This window comes from Galeopterus variegatus, unplaced genomic scaffold (genome assembly GCF_000696425.1).
Source record: "Galeopterus variegatus unplaced genomic scaffold, G_variegatus-3.0.2 Scaffold577, whole genome shotgun sequence".
NCBI classification, from domain to species: domain Eukaryota; kingdom Metazoa; phylum Chordata; class Mammalia; order Dermoptera; family Cynocephalidae; genus Galeopterus; species Galeopterus variegatus.
This window is the reverse complement of record NW_007726688.1, coordinates 264,505-282,803: the sequence shown is the minus strand read 5'-3', so window position 1 is coordinate 282,803 and position 18,299 is coordinate 264,505. Positions and strand designations below refer to the sequence as shown.

Here is an 18,299-nt window from a genome sequence, read left to right as displayed (position 1 = left end):
TTTTTTTTTTTTTTTTTTTTTTTTTTTTTTTTTTTTTTTGGTGGCTGGCCGGTTCGGGGATCCAAACCCTTGACCTTGGTTTCACAACATGGCACTCTATCCAATTGAACTAGCAGGCTAGCTCCTCCTTAGTGGTTTTTCATTTGTTTGTTTGTTTTTCTTATTAATGTAATTAGCCAAGAATAGTCAAGATACATTTTTTTAGTTAAATTTCATTATCATCATACACAAAAATGACAGACTTGAATATTTAATTACATAGCAACCATTTGACATTTAAAATTTATAAGGCAGGGATATTTTTATTACTAAAATATACATAGCTACTAATTAATAACTAAATATTAGTTAAGTAAGATAATTGTGGTTTTTTTTGTGATTGTGTAGTACTATTTTGTGACTGTCTAAACATTAATTCATTAAATCCTATTATTTCTCGTATTTTTGTTCTGAAAAACTATAAAAATAACTTTTCTTCAATTACAACAAAATTTTTAATGAAACTTAAACATTTATACTCAAAATAAAATTTTTAGTATGGCTCTTTGGCAATATAGCATTGCTGTTTACATTCTAAGATATCAGCAGATAATAGGGCCGGCCTGTGGCTCACCTCGGTAGAGTGCGGTGCTGATAAGATATCAGCAGATATTTAATAAGATTGTCAATTAAAAAATTTATAGTTGTCAAGCTTCTATCAACTAAAAATAATGCATGTAATATTTCCTATCTTACTTATATTTTTTGTTTCCAGGTCATAATCTTTCTCAAGTTCCAGTTATTAATCTATTAAAAATCTCAGATTGAATATCTACCAGAGTTATATGTTTATACTTAAAATTAGATGATGGAAGAAATCTTTTTCTATTTTAGTTCCAGGCAGTCATCCGTACCTGAAAAAAAAATACCAGAGCCTTCCCCTGCAACAAGGAGAAAGACATATGAGAAAGCAGAAAAATCAAAAGCCAAGGAACAAAAACAGTAAGTTACTAATGCTTTTTATCTGCTAGACTTTATAAAAGATGTGCTGCACTTAGATGCTAAAGGACAATAGTGAAATTATTTTTAAGATGTAGGTTGGTTCTGTGGTTATGGCTGATTTGACTAATCGAGATAAGCAAGTCAGCTGTTAACTTGGCTAAGTGGTCTTCTAGAACTTTCTTGGTCACACACACATACCTGTGAAAATATTTGAGCACTTGTCCATGATTACGTCCACTTATTTTTCAATTACTTGTGTAGATCATTGTAAGAGTTAATACACTTAACATGAGTCTTACTAAATCTATATTTCAAGTAGTCCCCTAGAAAAATTTGAAATTAATAATCTTGACTATAATCTGGTAAAACTGACATTTACTTTACCTCTTTACAGTGGCTGACAAAAAACTAGTATTAATTAATCACAGGGTGTGTTAGTTGTGCCATTTTCTTGCTGTTCTCTTATGCTTAAATTGTTAGTAATTATCCTCAATTGTTTCTTTTGTGTGTTTTGTGAGGTTAGTTTATTTAGAAGTACATAATAAACAGGATGATCCACTTATCTGGGCGTTTGTAAACTGCAACACCATAGCATGCAGAGTCGAATGGATTAGAGCTACTGTTATCCTACCACTCCTTTCTCAGGTTACCTAATGAGCTGCATGTGATAGGTAGACTTGGACATATCCTAGAGGGAGAGCGTCTACAATCTACATTTAAATATTCATTAAGCAAATTTTAAAAATTTCTTTAACATATAAAGAAATACAAAATTAAGTGTTCATATTTTTAATATACCTAGAGTGGACAATCTTATGCCATCTCCCTCCCCTGTGACAAGATGCACACTCTGCTTTGACCACTGGCTTAGCTGACTTGAATGTCATAGAAGTTATCCTTCTAATTGTCCTTGCTTCCTGTATTTGAAGGTGTAATTTGCCTGATTCTAGTGAATTGAATATCTCAAGAATAATTGGGAAATGGGGGATGGAGCAAATAAGTAACTTAAAAATAAATGATTGAATCAACTGAATAGGCAAATCACACTTCAGCTCTCTGGCTCTATTTCCTTATTTGTAAAATGAGCAACTTGGTCTCAATTTTAAAATTGTATAATTTTAAATTTAGCTTGTTCTATACTGACTTCAGATTTTAGCAGGCAGAACCTTTTCTTTAGTGCCATCTTGTGGCCAATGTAACAAAATTCAGTGTAAAAATTTTTTTAATTAAATTGGTCAGAGAGTATTTTATTTTACAAAAAAGGAAGAGAAGGAGAAAGGAAAGCTTTTTAAAAATTTTTTAAAGCATGTTTCTTATACCTTTCCAACAAATCATAACCAATTAAAGCCACCTATTTAATGTTCTTTTTTTCTTGTAGCTCAGATTCTGGAACCTCAGAGGCTAGTCTTTCACCTCCTTCTTCCCCACCAAGCCGGCCCCGTAATGAACTGAATGTTTTTAATCGTCTTACTGTTTCTCAGGGAAACACATCAGTTCAGCAGGATAAGTAAGTCATTATGGAAAAGAGCCCCAAATATTCACACAATATTCTGAACCTTTCAGTACAGTCTGTGGAAAACATTTAGCCATCTCCGTGTGGGAGATGGAGCCTGACTTGTGAACTCTTGCCATATTTTGTATATTTTTCTAATGGGAAAGGAGACGTAGCCGAAAGTAGAGAAAATTATTTTCCTGCTGAACATCATTCCCTGTTGTAGAAATGCATTGCTATACTTTCAGCATTTGTCGTGCCTTTTCTTTCACAAGTAAATTAGAATTGAAAAATCTTTGAGACCACTTGAAGTTTAAATTTCTTGGGATTCTTCAGCTTCTATGAGCCCACAAAAGCCTCTAATCCAGATAGCCTGAGTTGAAAAGAGGCAACTTGTTTTACCTTTGGTGGATATAACAGCTTACAAACACCATTGTTCCTATATCATTTGGCTGTTCTTGACAAATGCACCACAAAACTTCAGTGATTGTTTTCTTGGGATAAAAGAGCACCTTTGTGGATGGAGGGGGTAGGACTGGGAGTGAGTTGGGGGTAGGAGAGGTTGGAGGGATGTAGAAAATATAATTTTCATTAAATTTGAAGTGAAAAAGTATCCCCACATTGAGCCAGAATCTCTTTTGCAAGAATTCAATACTAACAATACTGTCATAAGGTATTTATTAATTCTGACTTTGCTTGGATTTTGAATGTTAACATTGTGGATGTATGTTCTTGATATCTACCCTCCCTCACCTCAATTGTTTGTTTGCTATGCTCTTATCTCCCTGCATATATCAATGGTCTCTGAAATTTATAGGATGCCACTTAAGATCTGCTTGGCATGTTTATATTGTGCTAAATGGCTCTATAAACTTAGAGAAACACTATCATTTTGAAAGAATTTTTAATTCACTTAATTTATGGATAAAATACTTGATCAGATTTTAATATAGTTTAACCAGCAGGTGACATGCTATTTAAATTGATCTAGATCTTTAACATTGTTAAACCATCTTTTTCATTAATTGAGAAAAGTAAAGCACAAGGACTGTCTTTGGGAAGTTCATTTCCAATAGTTATATGAAGAATTGCTAAATTTTGTCTACCTTGTATTCAGAGTCATAAAATTTTCTGTCTTTTGATAATTTTGATGATCTAATCATAGTTCCATAATTTTAACTGAAATATTTTATGAACTACCAATAATTTGACTCTGTCTTCTCTATAAGCTAAAACTGACTACTGTATGCTTTTAAAAACTTGCCTACCTTTTACATCACTTTTTGGGGGGCTCCTTTTTGAGACCACTGTATTTGACTCGTGAGTTATGGATTCCATACATTGTTCTGGTCATAGTCCATGCCAGCACTCACTCTATCCTCATTCTTCCCAAGTCTGTTATACAAGCTAAATAGATTTTAGTAATAACTAGACTCACTGCCAGTCTTGGAGGCTTAGGGCAGGGCTAATAAGAATGGCTTGTCTAATTTTAAAATCCCACTAAAGTCCCCCAATCATTACTTAGGGGCTCAGCTCCCTAGTTAGAACTACTCAGTGTTTTTGAGATATGCCAGGACCAATGGTTATTAAATTTTGACTGATTTGCTTTACATGCAAACATATAATGTATTTGTGCAACTTCCAACTTAGAGTCTCTATCTAAAGTAATAATTACCAAGATGAACAAAATTCATTAATTGTTATTGAAATGGGAAGCCTTTTCTAGTACTAGTCAAATTAAATAGAAAGAACTTTGAAATAATGTTTTTCATGTATTTGGTGGTGTTCTTCTTCTCCAGGACCTAAATTTTAGAAGTGAGGATAGATTCTGTGGATCAGTAATAGATAATTTTTTCTCCAAAGTCTTGATAGAAAACATAAGAATCAAACTTTTTGCCTGACTTAGCTATACCTTAGACTTGCTGGTATGCAGTATAGATAGAAAAGCAGGGCACTATAAAGGAAATGTGTGCTCTATTTCTGTTATTCATGCTGTTGATTTTCAGTCCAAAGTCGCTGTCTTTACCTGTTGACATCTGTATTCTTTCTCATAATTCTAACTCTTTCACTGTAGGTCTGATGAAAGTGACTCCTCTCTGTCGGAGGTACACAGGTACTTTCTATCTTTCCTACATTCTGGCATTTCACTGATGTTCTAATATATCTTCCTAGAAATTCTAAGTGAGTCTCATTTTTACTGCATGCTTCACTCGTGAACCATAATGCACTAATATTAAAATACATTTTAAAAAACATTAATTTTAATATATTTTTGTGATTATACCTTTTAAATAAAGTACTGGCAAACTTTTTGTATGATAGCTTAAAAAATTGTGATATTTGTTTTCTGTCCATAATTTAAATGTTTTATTTAAAGAAATTAAGCTCTATGAATATTGATGTCAAGAGGCTTTGCTCTTTAATAATTAAACATTTCCAATGCCTCAAAGTGTGGGAGGTGGATAAGGCATTTTTTTCTTGTTGACTTACAATTTGAAATAGAAAGGTTATGTGATAAAAATAGTATGTTAGGGGAAAAAAGGGATACTGTGGAACCAAAAATATAGGAAGAAAAAGAAACAGAAAGTAAAGGAGCTGCTTTATTTTTTTTAAGAAAATTTTTTATGGATAGATGCTGTTTTTAAAATAACAATGTTCATTTTTCATGTTATGGATTTTTTTTTTGGATCCTTAATTTCTCTCTCTCTCTCACTTTTTCTCTCTCTCATTCCCTTTCCCCACTTACCATTTTGTCTCCTCTGTCTACCCTTACTTCCCTGTTTTGTGGCTATTTTGCTGTTCATCAGCAGATCGTCCAGAAGGTAGGCAAGGGGAGGGAGAGAAAATTAATCTCATTCACAATATTACAAAACTTTCCTGGTTTGCATGGAACAAAAACAAGTGTGTGTTTGTTTGTTTGTTTTTTCCCCTTTCAGAGCAGGTCTGTTGTACAAATTTGCAATATTTAACCTTAACTTGAAACTATTTTAAAGTTGATTTTTATATTGTAGAAAGTGAATAGATTAATTCTAATAGAAAAAGAAAAACCATGGATGTATGTTTACAATTTTTATATTTTTTCTATTATTTTTAGTGTGGGGTAATTTATATAAAATATAAACACTAATATTCCAAGTATTTGAAAACATTTAAAAATATCTAATTAATAAAATGCTCTATTTAATATTGAGATTATTTTTCTTCAGAAGACAGAATAATCAGTGATACTAAAATACATGAGAATGAAAAGGAGGCATCCTGCTCTCCAGGAAATAACTGTGCCATACATAAGTCACTGGAGGCAAATACTTACTGAGTACTTCATAGTGTTATATAACCTTTGACATGACAGAATTGTGTTGGATGTTATATCATCAGGAGAATATTTAATAGATTCTTAGGATAAAGCTGGTAATCTGAAGGAAGGAAATCTTTTGGGAACATAGTATTACATAACTAAAGGTACTACTTAGGTTTTTTTTCTTAGGATGATTTGTGTCATTAAATACACATCAAAAGCAGCTCTTATGATGTTAACATGAATTTTTTCCTTTATAATCAGCTTTTTGGAATATACATACATATATATTTTCTGTTTGAGAAGTAACAGTAGCAACTTACTGTTTGTTAAAATCATACTTTTCGGGCCGGCCCGGTGGCACACTGGAGAGTGCGCCGCTTGGGAGCGCGGCGGCGCTCCCGCCGAGGGTTCGGATCCCATGTGGAGACCGGTTCCAGTGCGGGCGCAACACCGAGGGTTGCGATCCCATTGCCGGTCCCTGGTGCGGGCGCGACACCGAGGGTTGCAATCCCGTTACCGGTCAGTAAAAAAGACAAAAAGGAAAAAAAAAATCATACTTTTCAATATCAGAAGCAGTGTTTGTAAATTTGATGGCTTTAGTTCATGGCTAAGAACCTTACATCAATAGGATTTCAAAATGGCAGATTCATACTTTTGAGCGGGGTTTAACTGGTTATTAGATTACAAACAAGTTACTGAGCAATAATTTCAAGAAACTCAAATTGACATGCGTGTATACATAATAGCATCAGACTTCATAATTATTTTTCCAGGGATAAAATTCCTGGTATCATTTCTAGTGATGAGGAACTCCTTTCACTTTTGAAATCTTTATAACTAGCCCTAAAAATAAAGTTTTCCCCCCCGAGCCTAAATTTACCTCCTTAAAGTTTCCATTTATTAGTCTTTTATCAGCATGCTTGAGCTATTCCAGAATTAATATAGTAACTCTTTTTGTGTATATGTGATAGTCCTTTAAATATCAGTCTTTTAACTATGCTATTGTATTCTCTCTCCAATGAATGTTCTTTTATCAGCTCAATAGTTCTAGTTACATCATCTGTTCTTTACGTAATATAGTCTGTAGATCCTTCATTCTGTTTCTACTGTTTTGGAAAGCCACCAATTTTTTAATGTTCTTAAAATGTGGCATCTAGAACTAAACCCCATTCCAAATGAGGCCTAGGCAAATACAGTAGGTCTATTACTTTCTTTCTCCTGCAATACTTCTATTGAACAAATCATTGATAGTGTTGGTAGAAGAACCATAAATTGTTAATCCATTCATTCTGGATTCAATAGACAAAACCCTTTAATTATTTACACTTAGGCTACAATCGAGCTGCTTTCCCACTTGTAGCATTCTGTTCTATCTTTGACTTAAATTTTTAAAAAAAATTTTATCCAATGATTATTTTAGTGCTAAGTAGGTGCATAAAATAAATGAATTTTATTTAGGTAATTTTTTTTAGGCACTACAATATAGTATTCAGCCCTTTAATATATCAATTTAATAAGGAAGCCATCTCTGTCTTTAGGGCTAGGGAAAGATACTGCAGATCTTCCAGATTGACAATGACATTGACTCTTTAGGTGTGATTCTTTAACCATCTATGGAACTACTTTACCACAACAGTTCCATACTTAAGGATATCATTTGAAAGGCTTATTGTATGGGCTTTGTTGGAGTCACCATATATTGTGAATATGACATTCCCTTAATTTGCTGCCTGTTAACCCTACAAAGAACTTCCCCCATGAGATTGTTATCTCTTATTGATGACCATTTAGTTTTAAGTGTTTCTAATGATTTGTTTAATATTTTCATCTGTGAGACTTAATAAGTTTTACCCATCTGTAATTTCTGAATTTCACTTTTTTTTTCCTGCTTTTTGGAAAATCAGGTCTACACGTTTTGTCCCCCTTACTGGTCTTTGTGATTTCTTAAATTACCGACAATAATTTTGCTTCCACAATGGCATATACTTTCAAAACCCTATGATATAATGACTTAAAAAATAGAAATATTTGAACTCATTGAATATGTATTTGTTTCAGCTCTAACTTAACTTTGACTCTTGCGTCTTGAAGATTATTACAAAACAGTTTTGCTTTATCCCTGTATTTGTCCTAATATTATGCCATCTGTCTTACATAACGGACATGTTTTAACATAATTTTTCTTCCTGCCCTGAGCAAAGGTATTTGACAGATATGTTTATCGTTTCTTAATTCTTTCTCATCTTTAGCCTTTTTTTTTTTTTTTTTTTTTTTTTTTGTCTTTTTTGTCTTTTTCCGTGTCCGGCAACGAATCGCAACCCTCAGTGTCGCCCCCGTACCGGACCGGGGACCGGCAACGGGATCGCAACCCTCGGTGTTGCTCCCGCGCCTCGCTCAGCCAGTGAGCGGGAACTGGTCTGTATGTGGGATCCGAACCCTCGGGCGGGAGGGCCGCCGCGCTTCCCAAGCGGTGCACTTATCCAGTGTGCCACTGGGCCGGCCCATCTTTAGCCTTTCTGACACAGTTATTTCAATTTAAGCACTGCCTTAAACTCCTTTAGGATAGGGAAAATGTTTTGATAATCTTTATATTTCCATAGTGCATAGCCCAGTGGTATAAAGTAGAAACTCTAGAAATATTAAATTGATGAGAAAGCTCCATAAAGATATTCACTGTTCTTTTAAATTCTTATTTTTAACATCTTTTCTGAGATTGTCAGTTTTTTAAACCAACCTTCCTTTAGAATTTTTGTTCATGCAAAAATTTTCTCCAATTTGTCTCTGAAATCTGCTTTCTTAATGTTTTAGGTGGTATGTGTTATGCTTTCTCCAGCGTGTTCTTTTTGACATAGAGTTACACTCCACATGATATAGAGTCACATCTTCCAGTTATTCATTGTTTCTACTTATTCCTTATTTGTCAGAATTCAGTACTCTCAAACAGCCACCAATAATGCTTCATTAAACATTAGAGAGATGAAATTGTTAATAAGAAAATCCAGATATATCATAGGCTTTGCTCGGCAGACTGCAGCTGGTAGCAGATGCCTAATTAGTCAGTGCACTCCATCACTACTATGACTGTTACACTCTTTGTCTCTGTCCTTTTGCTTAAAAAAGAGGGAAGGGAGCAGTCTGGATTTTATTATGAATTACTTATAAAGACTTCTTAAAGTAAGGGGAAAAAGTTAAACCAATCTCATAATATAGCTAATGAAGTAAGTCTTGGGTTTTTTTTTTTTTTTTCCCCCCACCTCAGGGGCATTATCAACCCATTTCCTGCTTCAAAAGGAATCAAAGCTTCTCCACTTCAGTGTATTCACATAGCTGAAGGGCATACAAAAGCTGTGCTCTGTGTGGATTCTACTGATGATCTCCTCTTCACTGGATCAAAAGGTGCTAGTAGTTATTTAATGTGGATATTTAATAGATTTTCAAAAAAAATTACACTTTTAACAGGCTCTAAAAAAAAAAAGGCCAAATTATTTAAGACCAATAAGAATGTGACAATCTGGTACAACCTCTGAATTATATAAAGTATAAAATCATTACATGGTTGAGAAGTAAAATCCTTGTTGGTATTTTGTGAATACAATGGTGAGAGAAAACATATCCCTTCAGTATTTGGGTGCCTGCTGCATGCAACGTCCTGGACTGTGTAAGGCATGTTCTATACAAATTTATAAAAGGCCATTAAGATGTGGTAAAGAGAATAAGATAGGTAGCAACTACCATTTCTTGAGCACTTGGTATATGTCAGAGGCTATGCTAGGCACTGCACAAATATATCTCCTTTAATTCTCATAACAACCCCAATGAGATACACGTTGTATCTTCAATCTATAGATGAAGAAACTCGGGATTTAAGAGATAAAATAATTTGCCCAGGCAAATTTAGCTAGTAAGTGGAAGAGCCAGGGTTAGAAACCTAGTTCTACTCATGTCCTGCACTCTTAACCCCTTTGGTACAATTGAAAGCAACTAGAAATCAACTGTAAATGTGTTGAAGGGATATAGGCTGAGTTTGGGGGTTTCAGAAAAGGGAAAGATTTTGCCCAGCTGTGAGAAACAAGGAAGGCTTTGACAATGAGGTATTTAGGATGAACCTTATGCGATGGTTTGGATACTGATAGGTAAGGATGGATAATCAAGATTATGGAACAATATAAGCAGAGACATGGAGGTAAAAGTGCGGTATGTTGGAAACTAAGTCCATTGGGTTGAAAAGTAGAATATATGTAAGAGAAGTGGTGGAAAATAAGGCTAGAAAGGTAAAAAGAAAGCATGCACAAGAATTTGGGGATCTAGTAAAAGCTTTTTAGCATTTAGGGATATTCCAAGATTTGATTTAGTTAGTAAATATTTATTGCTCATTGTCTATGAGGGAAGTATAAGAATCCAGCTAGAACTTAGGAATTGAGAATAATGGCAAGCAGTTCCCCCAATTGAAAAAAATCTGTTCTATGAAAATATCACATTTTTCTAATGATTCAAAGATCTCTGCAGGATAATTAGATATTCAACATGTCAGAAAAACAGAATAGTTTTGTGATTATGTTTTGGAATCAAAAATAAAAATAAAATCCATCAATCAGTGACCCTTGGAAAAGAAAGGCGTGTGTGTTTACAAGTGTGGAGAGTGTTGTGAGGAGGTAAGAGTAGATAGCCATTTTAAATTCAGGGACAACTTGAAGCAAGACTCTTTTGATATGACTATTTCAGAATTTCATATAATTATTTTTTAATACCATGTGGTGCACACACCAGACATCCCTGACTTGCATCTGGTCCTTTACACCTACCCTGACTTTGAACTTGCTGCAGAGGGTCAAGAACAGAGTTAAGATGCCTGTTGCATTGTAACTGAGTAATTGCTAATTTCTTTTCTATTTTTTCTCTCATAGAAAAAAATTGTTCAAATAATTTTTGTTGTTTTGAGAACCTAAAGTAGTTCATATTAACAGTATTTTTTCTGTTTTTGTTTGTTTTAGATCGTACTTGTAAAGTGTGGAATCTAGTGACTGGGCAGGAGATAATGTCACTGGGAGGTCATCCCAACAATGTTGTTTCTGTAAAATACTGTAATTATACCAGTTTGGTCTTCACTGTGTCAACATCTTATATTAAGGTGTGGGATATCAGAGATTCGGCAAAGTGTATACGAACGCTGACGTAAGTAATACAAAGACAAATAGCTTAAGGGGCAAATAGTTCTTTTTTCAAAATATAAGAAAAGATAAGGCTATGAGTGCATTTTAATTTTTTTATATCAGTCCATTTCCCAGAGGATGTTAAAATGTTCATAATAAAAGCACAGATAAAATAAGAGTGATAAAAAAACTATTTACCCCCCTCAAAAAAAAATGAGACCCATATTAAACAGAAAGGCATAAGCCATATTTGATCTGTGACTAAGTACACATATCAAGTTTTCTCCCTCTCAAATGTCAAAGTATTACATTTTTATACTATTTACTAATTGATGGAGATAAATAATTTATATTACTTGCTTCAAATGGTACCATTCCTTGGAAAATGGCTGAAATCACCATTGTAGGCAGTAAAGAAGTACTTGTAACCCTTAATATAGGCATTGAGTGTTTTTTTTAGGTTTGAGACTGCTTTGGCATTAGCACAAATTTCATAACTTAGGTTACAAGTTGTGTTCTTTGTGTCTATTAGTATATCCTTAAAAATGTAAAACAAAATGGTTCTTTTTGCCATGAGATTGATGAACTGTTTTACATAATCAAAATTGAGGTGAACTCCATAATTATTTAAATGAGAGAAGGGAGCATAAGAAAGGTTAATTTTTATTAGTTTCTAGAGTAGAGATAGTAAAGATTATTAACTCTTAAATGCTAATTTGTAATGTGAGAACTATTTAATTATTTCTTATACTGAATACAAGTCTCTTGAGGGAAATTTTGTAGAAAAAGAACACTGTATCTTAAGTTAGTAAATTATCAATCCAGTTGAATCTCTAAAGTCAAATTTGACAAGATTGATTATAGCTTAATATTTTAGAAGTTGCTGAGAAAATGTTTCAAAATTTTAAACAAATTTACCATCTAGAATTTATCTGAGGAAAGAGAAATAAACTATGTTTAAGTCTTTAGCACATAGTAGATCCTCTATCTGTGATTAGGTTCAAGTAAACAAAAGCTGCAAATAATTAAAAAGGGCCCCAGTGTCTTTAATCCAAAAAGGCGGTTCTTACTTGCAAAAGGAATATTCGTAAGTCTGGCCCACAGGGGGCTTCTGGAAATTGTAGGAAAATGAATTACTTTTGAGGTAACTGCATCATTTGTTGAGTTTTTATCTTTGACATATAATCTTTTCTGAATGATGTTTTAATTATTCCTAACTCAGGGCCTGAAATTTCTAGTGTTACAATAGTCATACAAATTAAGAGTTTAAAACCATGTCATCATGTTTTATTCATTCATTTATTCACTTTCACCAAACAGTTATTTAAATGTGCCAACTCTGTGTGGAATGCTGTTCTAGACATTGTGATTATGGTGACAGAAGGACACAATTCTGGTTGTTGCCTGTAGCCAGTTTCCTAGGAATTGAAGGAATTCTAAGCTGAGCTCCTGTCTGGAAATGTGACTTTTTTTTTAGCTTTGTTTTGTATCTGTTAAGGTCTTCAGGTCAAGTTACCCTTGGAGATGCTTGTTCTGCAAGTACCAGCCGGACAGTAGCTATTCCTTCTGGAGAGAACCAGATCAATCAAATTGCACTGAATCCAACTGGCACCTTCCTCTATGCAGCTTCTGGAAATGCTGTCAGAATGTGGGATCTTAAAAGGTAGAAGTTTTAAGAAAACATACCTTGTATATGGGAAATGCAACTTCAGATATTAATAATATCTTAGTCATGTGAAATATAATTTTTATAACCTCAGAAGTTAATGTGAAATCACTGGCTTTTCTATTCACCACAAACCCCCTAAATGTCTCTTCTGTCCTCATTAGCAAACTCACAATTTTCTCTTCTTTTAATCTCCATTGCTGGGGAAAAAAATATATATGGAGGAAAAGTAGAATTTAAATGCTCCACTCTCTTAGTATTTGTCTACAACTTGTGTTGTTTAGGACGTGGCCAAGATTCTCATCCTAATTTCTCTAGTAACTTTGAAAAAATTATTTTTTGTGATATCATTTAAACATCTTATTTCCAAATTTTTCAGTTTGTAAAATTAATAGCTTTGGGCATTAATCCTCACAGGGATTTTGTGAATATAAGATGAAGCATATGTAAACTATGTAGTATTAAGAAGATAAAATAGTTAAAAAGAAAAAAGTGATAAATTGAAATGAAAGGCATTACATCTTTCATTTGATTTTTGTTTGCCATGAAGTGTGAACTTTTATGCTTTAGTTCAGTATTTATTTTAGCTTCTTTTCTAGTTCTTGAAATTTTGGCAGCAAGGGAGCATTCATTTATTAGTTAACGAATGTTGATTCAATGCCAGTTAAGGTGGACATTACATCAACAATGCGGTAGGTGCTGGAAATAAAGACCGAACAAGACAAATATGGTATCTACCTTCTTAGGACTCATCTTATAATGGAGGATAAAGCTCATTAAACAGGATATTACAGGACACTGTAATAAGGTTTACAATTCAGGAAATACAGCCTCTCATCCAGAAGGGATTTGTCCATGGTAAATCAAGCAAATATCTATTTGAAAAACTTTGAGAGAAACTAGTGTTATACTTTGTGACATTTAAAGCATGACTGAGAAAGTGTAATAAACATAATTTGTAGATAAATAGATGAGAGAGAAGAGGGAGAAACCACAGTCTTAAATACTGTGTTGGAAATAAAATTGAAAATAGAAAATTGAAAACAGTGCTTGTTCAAGAAAATTAGAAAAGATGAAGACTTAACTGGTTTATCCTTGAAGATATTAAATTTGACTCATAGTAGGGGCACCTTGGAGGAAGATAGACAAAGTTGTGACATAAGGCAGAAAAGAGACCAGCTTTTAAAAATTCTTAAACTTTTTATTTTGCTGGAAAGTTAGATCCTTTGAAACTTGGCTGATTTCAGCAACATAATTATAGATTAATCCTAATAAAGTAACTAAGAGAATAGTTTCCAAGAAAATATAATACCATAGAAGCCAAATGCATCTCTATATTCCAGCATCTTTCTCTGAAGTAGGATTGTGAAACAGGTTCATTGTCACCCTCTGACAATAGACATCACACATTTTTCTACCAGCCAGATATCTTTCCTGGTCATTTTCATCTCTTTATAATAATCGATAAAATGTAGTAATTGATGAAATGGACTACCTATTTTCTGATGTATGCATACATATATGTATGTGCATACGTGTGTATATGTGATATGTGTGCATTTATATGTATGTGTGAAATGTATGCGTGTGTGTAATAACATAATATTACTTTATATTGCTATTAATTTTGTATGATAACAGTGATATAGTTGTTCTATCCAAAGTTCAAATTGAACCTAATAGCATAAGTCATATGTCTATGATGTGTTCAGACATTTACCCAGATTTACATTGGAGTTAGAATTAGCCGTTTTTTTTCAGACTTTTGCTGCTTTTTTGTTTACTACCTAAATGACATTAGTCAGCTTTGGAATAATTTACTTAGGACTCTCCCTGCTTGGATTATAAAATATGTTAGTTTGGCTATTTTTAACTCTAATTTGAACAGAGTTTCATAGAGGTGGAGCAAAAATGAAAAAGAAAAGTCAGTGAACAATTTCATGAAAGAAAATAGATTATTTATGTTGGGGCTTAACCCGATTATGCTAAGAAATGTTTTCAAACAAAATTATTTTTCTTTCTTTTTAAAGGTTTCAGTCAACAGGAAAGTTAACGGGACACCTAGGCCCTGTTATGTGCCTTACTGTAGATCAGATTTCCAATGGACAAGATCTAATTATCACTGGCTCCAAGGATCATTACATCAAAGTGTGTATAACAGAGTTGTTGATTTATATTTGTGTATTATTAAAGGATAAGTTTGAAGTATTCAGACTCGTCTAGGACCGCTTTCTGTTAATCAGTTGTCTTTTTTCCCTTATCTAACCTTTGCTTTTTCTTCCTATTTTTTTCCTCATTTTAGTTCCTGATTTTATTGTCTTATTATTCAATCATGTATTCTCATTTTTCATGGAAGATAGGTTGGGAGGGACTTTAACAATCTTTTAACTCAGTTTTCCAACTAATACATGAGTCTCATTGTCACCATCTTTTATATTAAGCACATTATGGTCTTCAGGATTTCATGAAATTAGCAGATAAGGTGAGGAAAGATGCATAGTTTGATTCTAGAAATGTTAAATTTGAGATACTAACAGAGGACATACACATAAAGGCCAGCAGGCCTTTAGAAGTGGAAATCCAGAGGTGAAGGTGAGTTGTGACTAGAGATGTAGGTTTAGGAGCCATTCAAGTAGAAGCAGATGTTCAAGGACTTAGAGTTGATGGCCAAGGGGGAGCGACATTGAGTGAACACACAGCCTAGGGGAATACTTATAAATACCGATAGAAGTAAAAGAAGATAGAGTAAGAAAGAAAGGTAGGATGAATATAAGTACTTTTTCTAGAAACTTTGACTAAGAGATGAGAGATGAATTAGAGCCTTGAAAATAAAATGGTTAGGAGGAGAGGGTTTTTTTTGTTTTTTTTTTTGGAAGCTCGTTGTGATATGAGAAAACCCAGTTAGACAACATAATGAAATGAGAAAAAAAATCCAGGATATGAAGGAGGAAATTTACAAAGAAATTAATACCTTAAAAAAGAATGTAGCGGAACTCGTGGAACTGAAAGACTCACAAAATAAAAAAACACAACTGATAGCTTAAGTAGCAATCTAGAATAAGCAGAAGAAAGAATTTCTTTTTTTTTTTCCTTTTTGTCTTTTTTCGTGACTGGCAACGGATCGCAACCCTCAGTGTTGCACCCGCACCTCGCTCAGCCAGTGAGCGGGAACCGGTCTGTATGTGGGATCTGAACCCTCGGCGGGAGCGCCGCCACACTCCCAAGCAGCGCACTGTAGCAGTGCGCCACCGGGCCGGCCCAGGAGGAGAGGTTTTTATACTCAGGAGACTTGAACATATTTCTGTGCTTAGGAAATGGGCTCAGAGGTTGAAGAGAAGAGTGGAGTGGTGGTGGTGGCAATCGATGGAGGTGGGGGGAGGAGTTAGAATCGGATCACAGATGTGAACGGTGGAAGGAACTACACCTTAGCCGCTGAGAAAGAGGGGAAGGGCAAAAGGATGTCTGAAGATAAAAAAAAAACTTTTAGAATGGAGTGGAGGGTCCAAAAGTTTTATTTTTGATCCCACTAGACTTTTCAGGAAAGCACAAGGTAATTGGCTAAGAGAGACAAGGCAGCTGAGGAAAGTGGAAAGGTTTTGAATAGCAGCTTTGGGGAAGTGGAGATGACCTCCAGGACTTCAAGGTTACCTAATAGTGATTAAATAACAACCATATTGTTTATCTGAATTTCAGCTGTATTGATATGTAGTATTTATTGTTTGTGCACTCATACATGAAAACATCTGGCTGCCTATCTTAAAAGCCTAGAGACGTGTATGCATGTGACATGCAAGCAAAAGTAGTGTGGAATAGGGCTCAGGTTCATCCTCAGTGTCATTCACACCATGGTAATTTAATTAACTTAGTAAAACATTGTAACAAAATAAATCATGTCCGATTAGCACACATGTATATGTGTTCATATGAATGTACACATAAGCGTTTATTTGTAAGTTAAATGGGAAAACTACTTTCCTTCTGCCTTTTTTTTTTTAGATGTTTGATGTAACTGAAGGGGCTCTTGGAACAGTGAGTCCCACCCACAATTTTGAACCCCCTCATTATGATGGCATAGAAGCACTAACCATTCAAGGGGATAACCTATTTAGTGGGTCCAGAGATAATGGAATCAAGAAATGGGACTTAGCTCAAAAAGACCTTCTTCAGGTAATGCAAAACCTTTTCATGGTATGGAGTGGGCATTTGAGAACCATTCAGTAATCTATGTAAGCACTTGAAGAACTTCTGTGTAAATTTTCATTATTTAGGGCTATTAATCATTATATAATTAATCATAATATTCCTTCCTCTTAAAAAATGTTTCATTGTCAACTATAAGAATTACTAATTGGGAGAAGAGAAACATTCAACATTTAATGATACCTGCTAGATAAGCAGAGAATAGACAATGATAAGAACTCAAAGATCTGAGATTGCCCCATGCATGTGTTTATGAAATAAAATCAGCCTTGGAGTAGAGCAGTTGCAATTTCTCATTTTGTTTTGTTTTTGTTTTATACACATATATTGCAAAGAGTATCAAGTTTACTGAAATCAAGAATAATATAAATGATTCCTCATTTACAAGAGCATTTTCATGTATCCGAGAGTGGTGGTTCTCTCATTTCCTACAGAACAATAGTTGGGTTGGAGTATTGTGTCAATACATTCAAATATTGGCGCCTTTCCTAATTTCTAGAGGAAGAAATTAGTTAACAGATGAAATTTTTCTCAATTTCCAGCTTTTTCTTATGTATGCGTGGGTACGGATGTACAGGTACTACAGTGGCTACAACTTTCCTGCTTGCAACCAGCAGATGAAAACACAATGAACAAGTAGCATGAATATTAATAGAAAAACCTTGGCAACAGATGCATATACTGCATTCAAAATCTTTTCCTTTATAGACCTACTTACATGGTTGTGATTTTTACATTGTGCATATAAGTATATTTATGCGTATAGTCATGTAGTCTGATCTTGTAATTATTGCTTGCCCATTAAGAAATATATCGATTACCTCTGGTCCTCAAAAAACTTCAGGCCTCTCTATATTCTTTACCAGGGGTTTAAGCCAGTTATTTTATGAGGCAGTCCTTCTAGTCCACATATCAGGTTATAGTTTTCAAACTTTTTTATTAAATAAATTTTGGAGAAAAGTGAGATATTTAGTGCCCATGAAAAGGATGTGATGTGTGAAAAATTTTGTACACTTTCTGTGACTTTTAGGTTCTATAGATTATTAACATTATAGGCCTTTAATAATGATGAAAATTAGTGAGGCAAGTTGGGGAGCAAATTATACATTTATTTATTTAAATACTGAGTGATTTTATAGAAAATGAACTTTGTAATTACAGTTTCTAGGCCATTCATTCAGTGTTCCAAATATTGCATTTGATCAATAAAAATGTTTGTAACTTATTTTGGTGTGAAAATGTCAATTTGGAATGCTCCTCTAAAGCTACTGATTTCTCTATTTTTTTTTCTACAGCAAGTTCCAAATGCACATAAGGATTGGGTTTGTGCCCTGGGAGTGTTGCCAGGCCACCCGGTTTTGCTCAGTGGCTGCAGAGGGGGCATTTTGAAACTCTGGAACATGGATACTTTTGTTCCAGTTGGAGAGATGAAGGGTCATGATAGTCCTATCAATGCCATATGTGTTAATTCCACCTACATTTTTACTGCAGCTGAGTAAGTTTGCCTGT

At 34.1% G+C, this 18,299-nt stretch overlaps 1 protein-coding gene across 11 annotated transcripts in view; it reads left to right on the top strand.

The window, feature by feature from the left end:
* The window catches only part of KIF21A (kinesin family member 21A), a 141,369-nt gene that overhangs the window by 117,080 nt on the left and 5,990 nt on the right, over window positions 1-18,299 (top strand). For 3 of the 11 annotated variants that reach the window (XM_008570166.1, XM_008570164.1, XM_008570161.1), the window contains 10 exons: window positions 874-981; window positions 2,360-2,488; window positions 4,548-4,586; window positions 5,284-5,295; window positions 9,034-9,170; window positions 10,766-10,946; window positions 12,423-12,587; window positions 14,621-14,738; window positions 16,587-16,757; window positions 18,086-18,285. In XM_008570166.1, the coding sequence (XP_008568388.1) occupies window positions 874-981; window positions 2,360-2,488; window positions 4,548-4,586; window positions 5,284-5,295; window positions 9,034-9,170; window positions 10,766-10,946; window positions 12,423-12,587; window positions 14,621-14,738; window positions 16,587-16,757; window positions 18,086-18,285 (1,260 nt within the window). Of the gene's footprint in view, window positions 1-873; window positions 982-2,359; window positions 2,489-4,547; window positions 4,587-5,280; window positions 5,296-9,033; window positions 9,171-10,765; window positions 10,947-12,422; window positions 12,588-14,620; window positions 14,739-16,586; window positions 16,758-18,085; window positions 18,286-18,299 lie in introns of all 11 variants that reach the window. The other 8 variants (XM_008570167.1, XM_008570170.1, XM_008570165.1 and 5 more) reach the window with 5 other exon arrangements.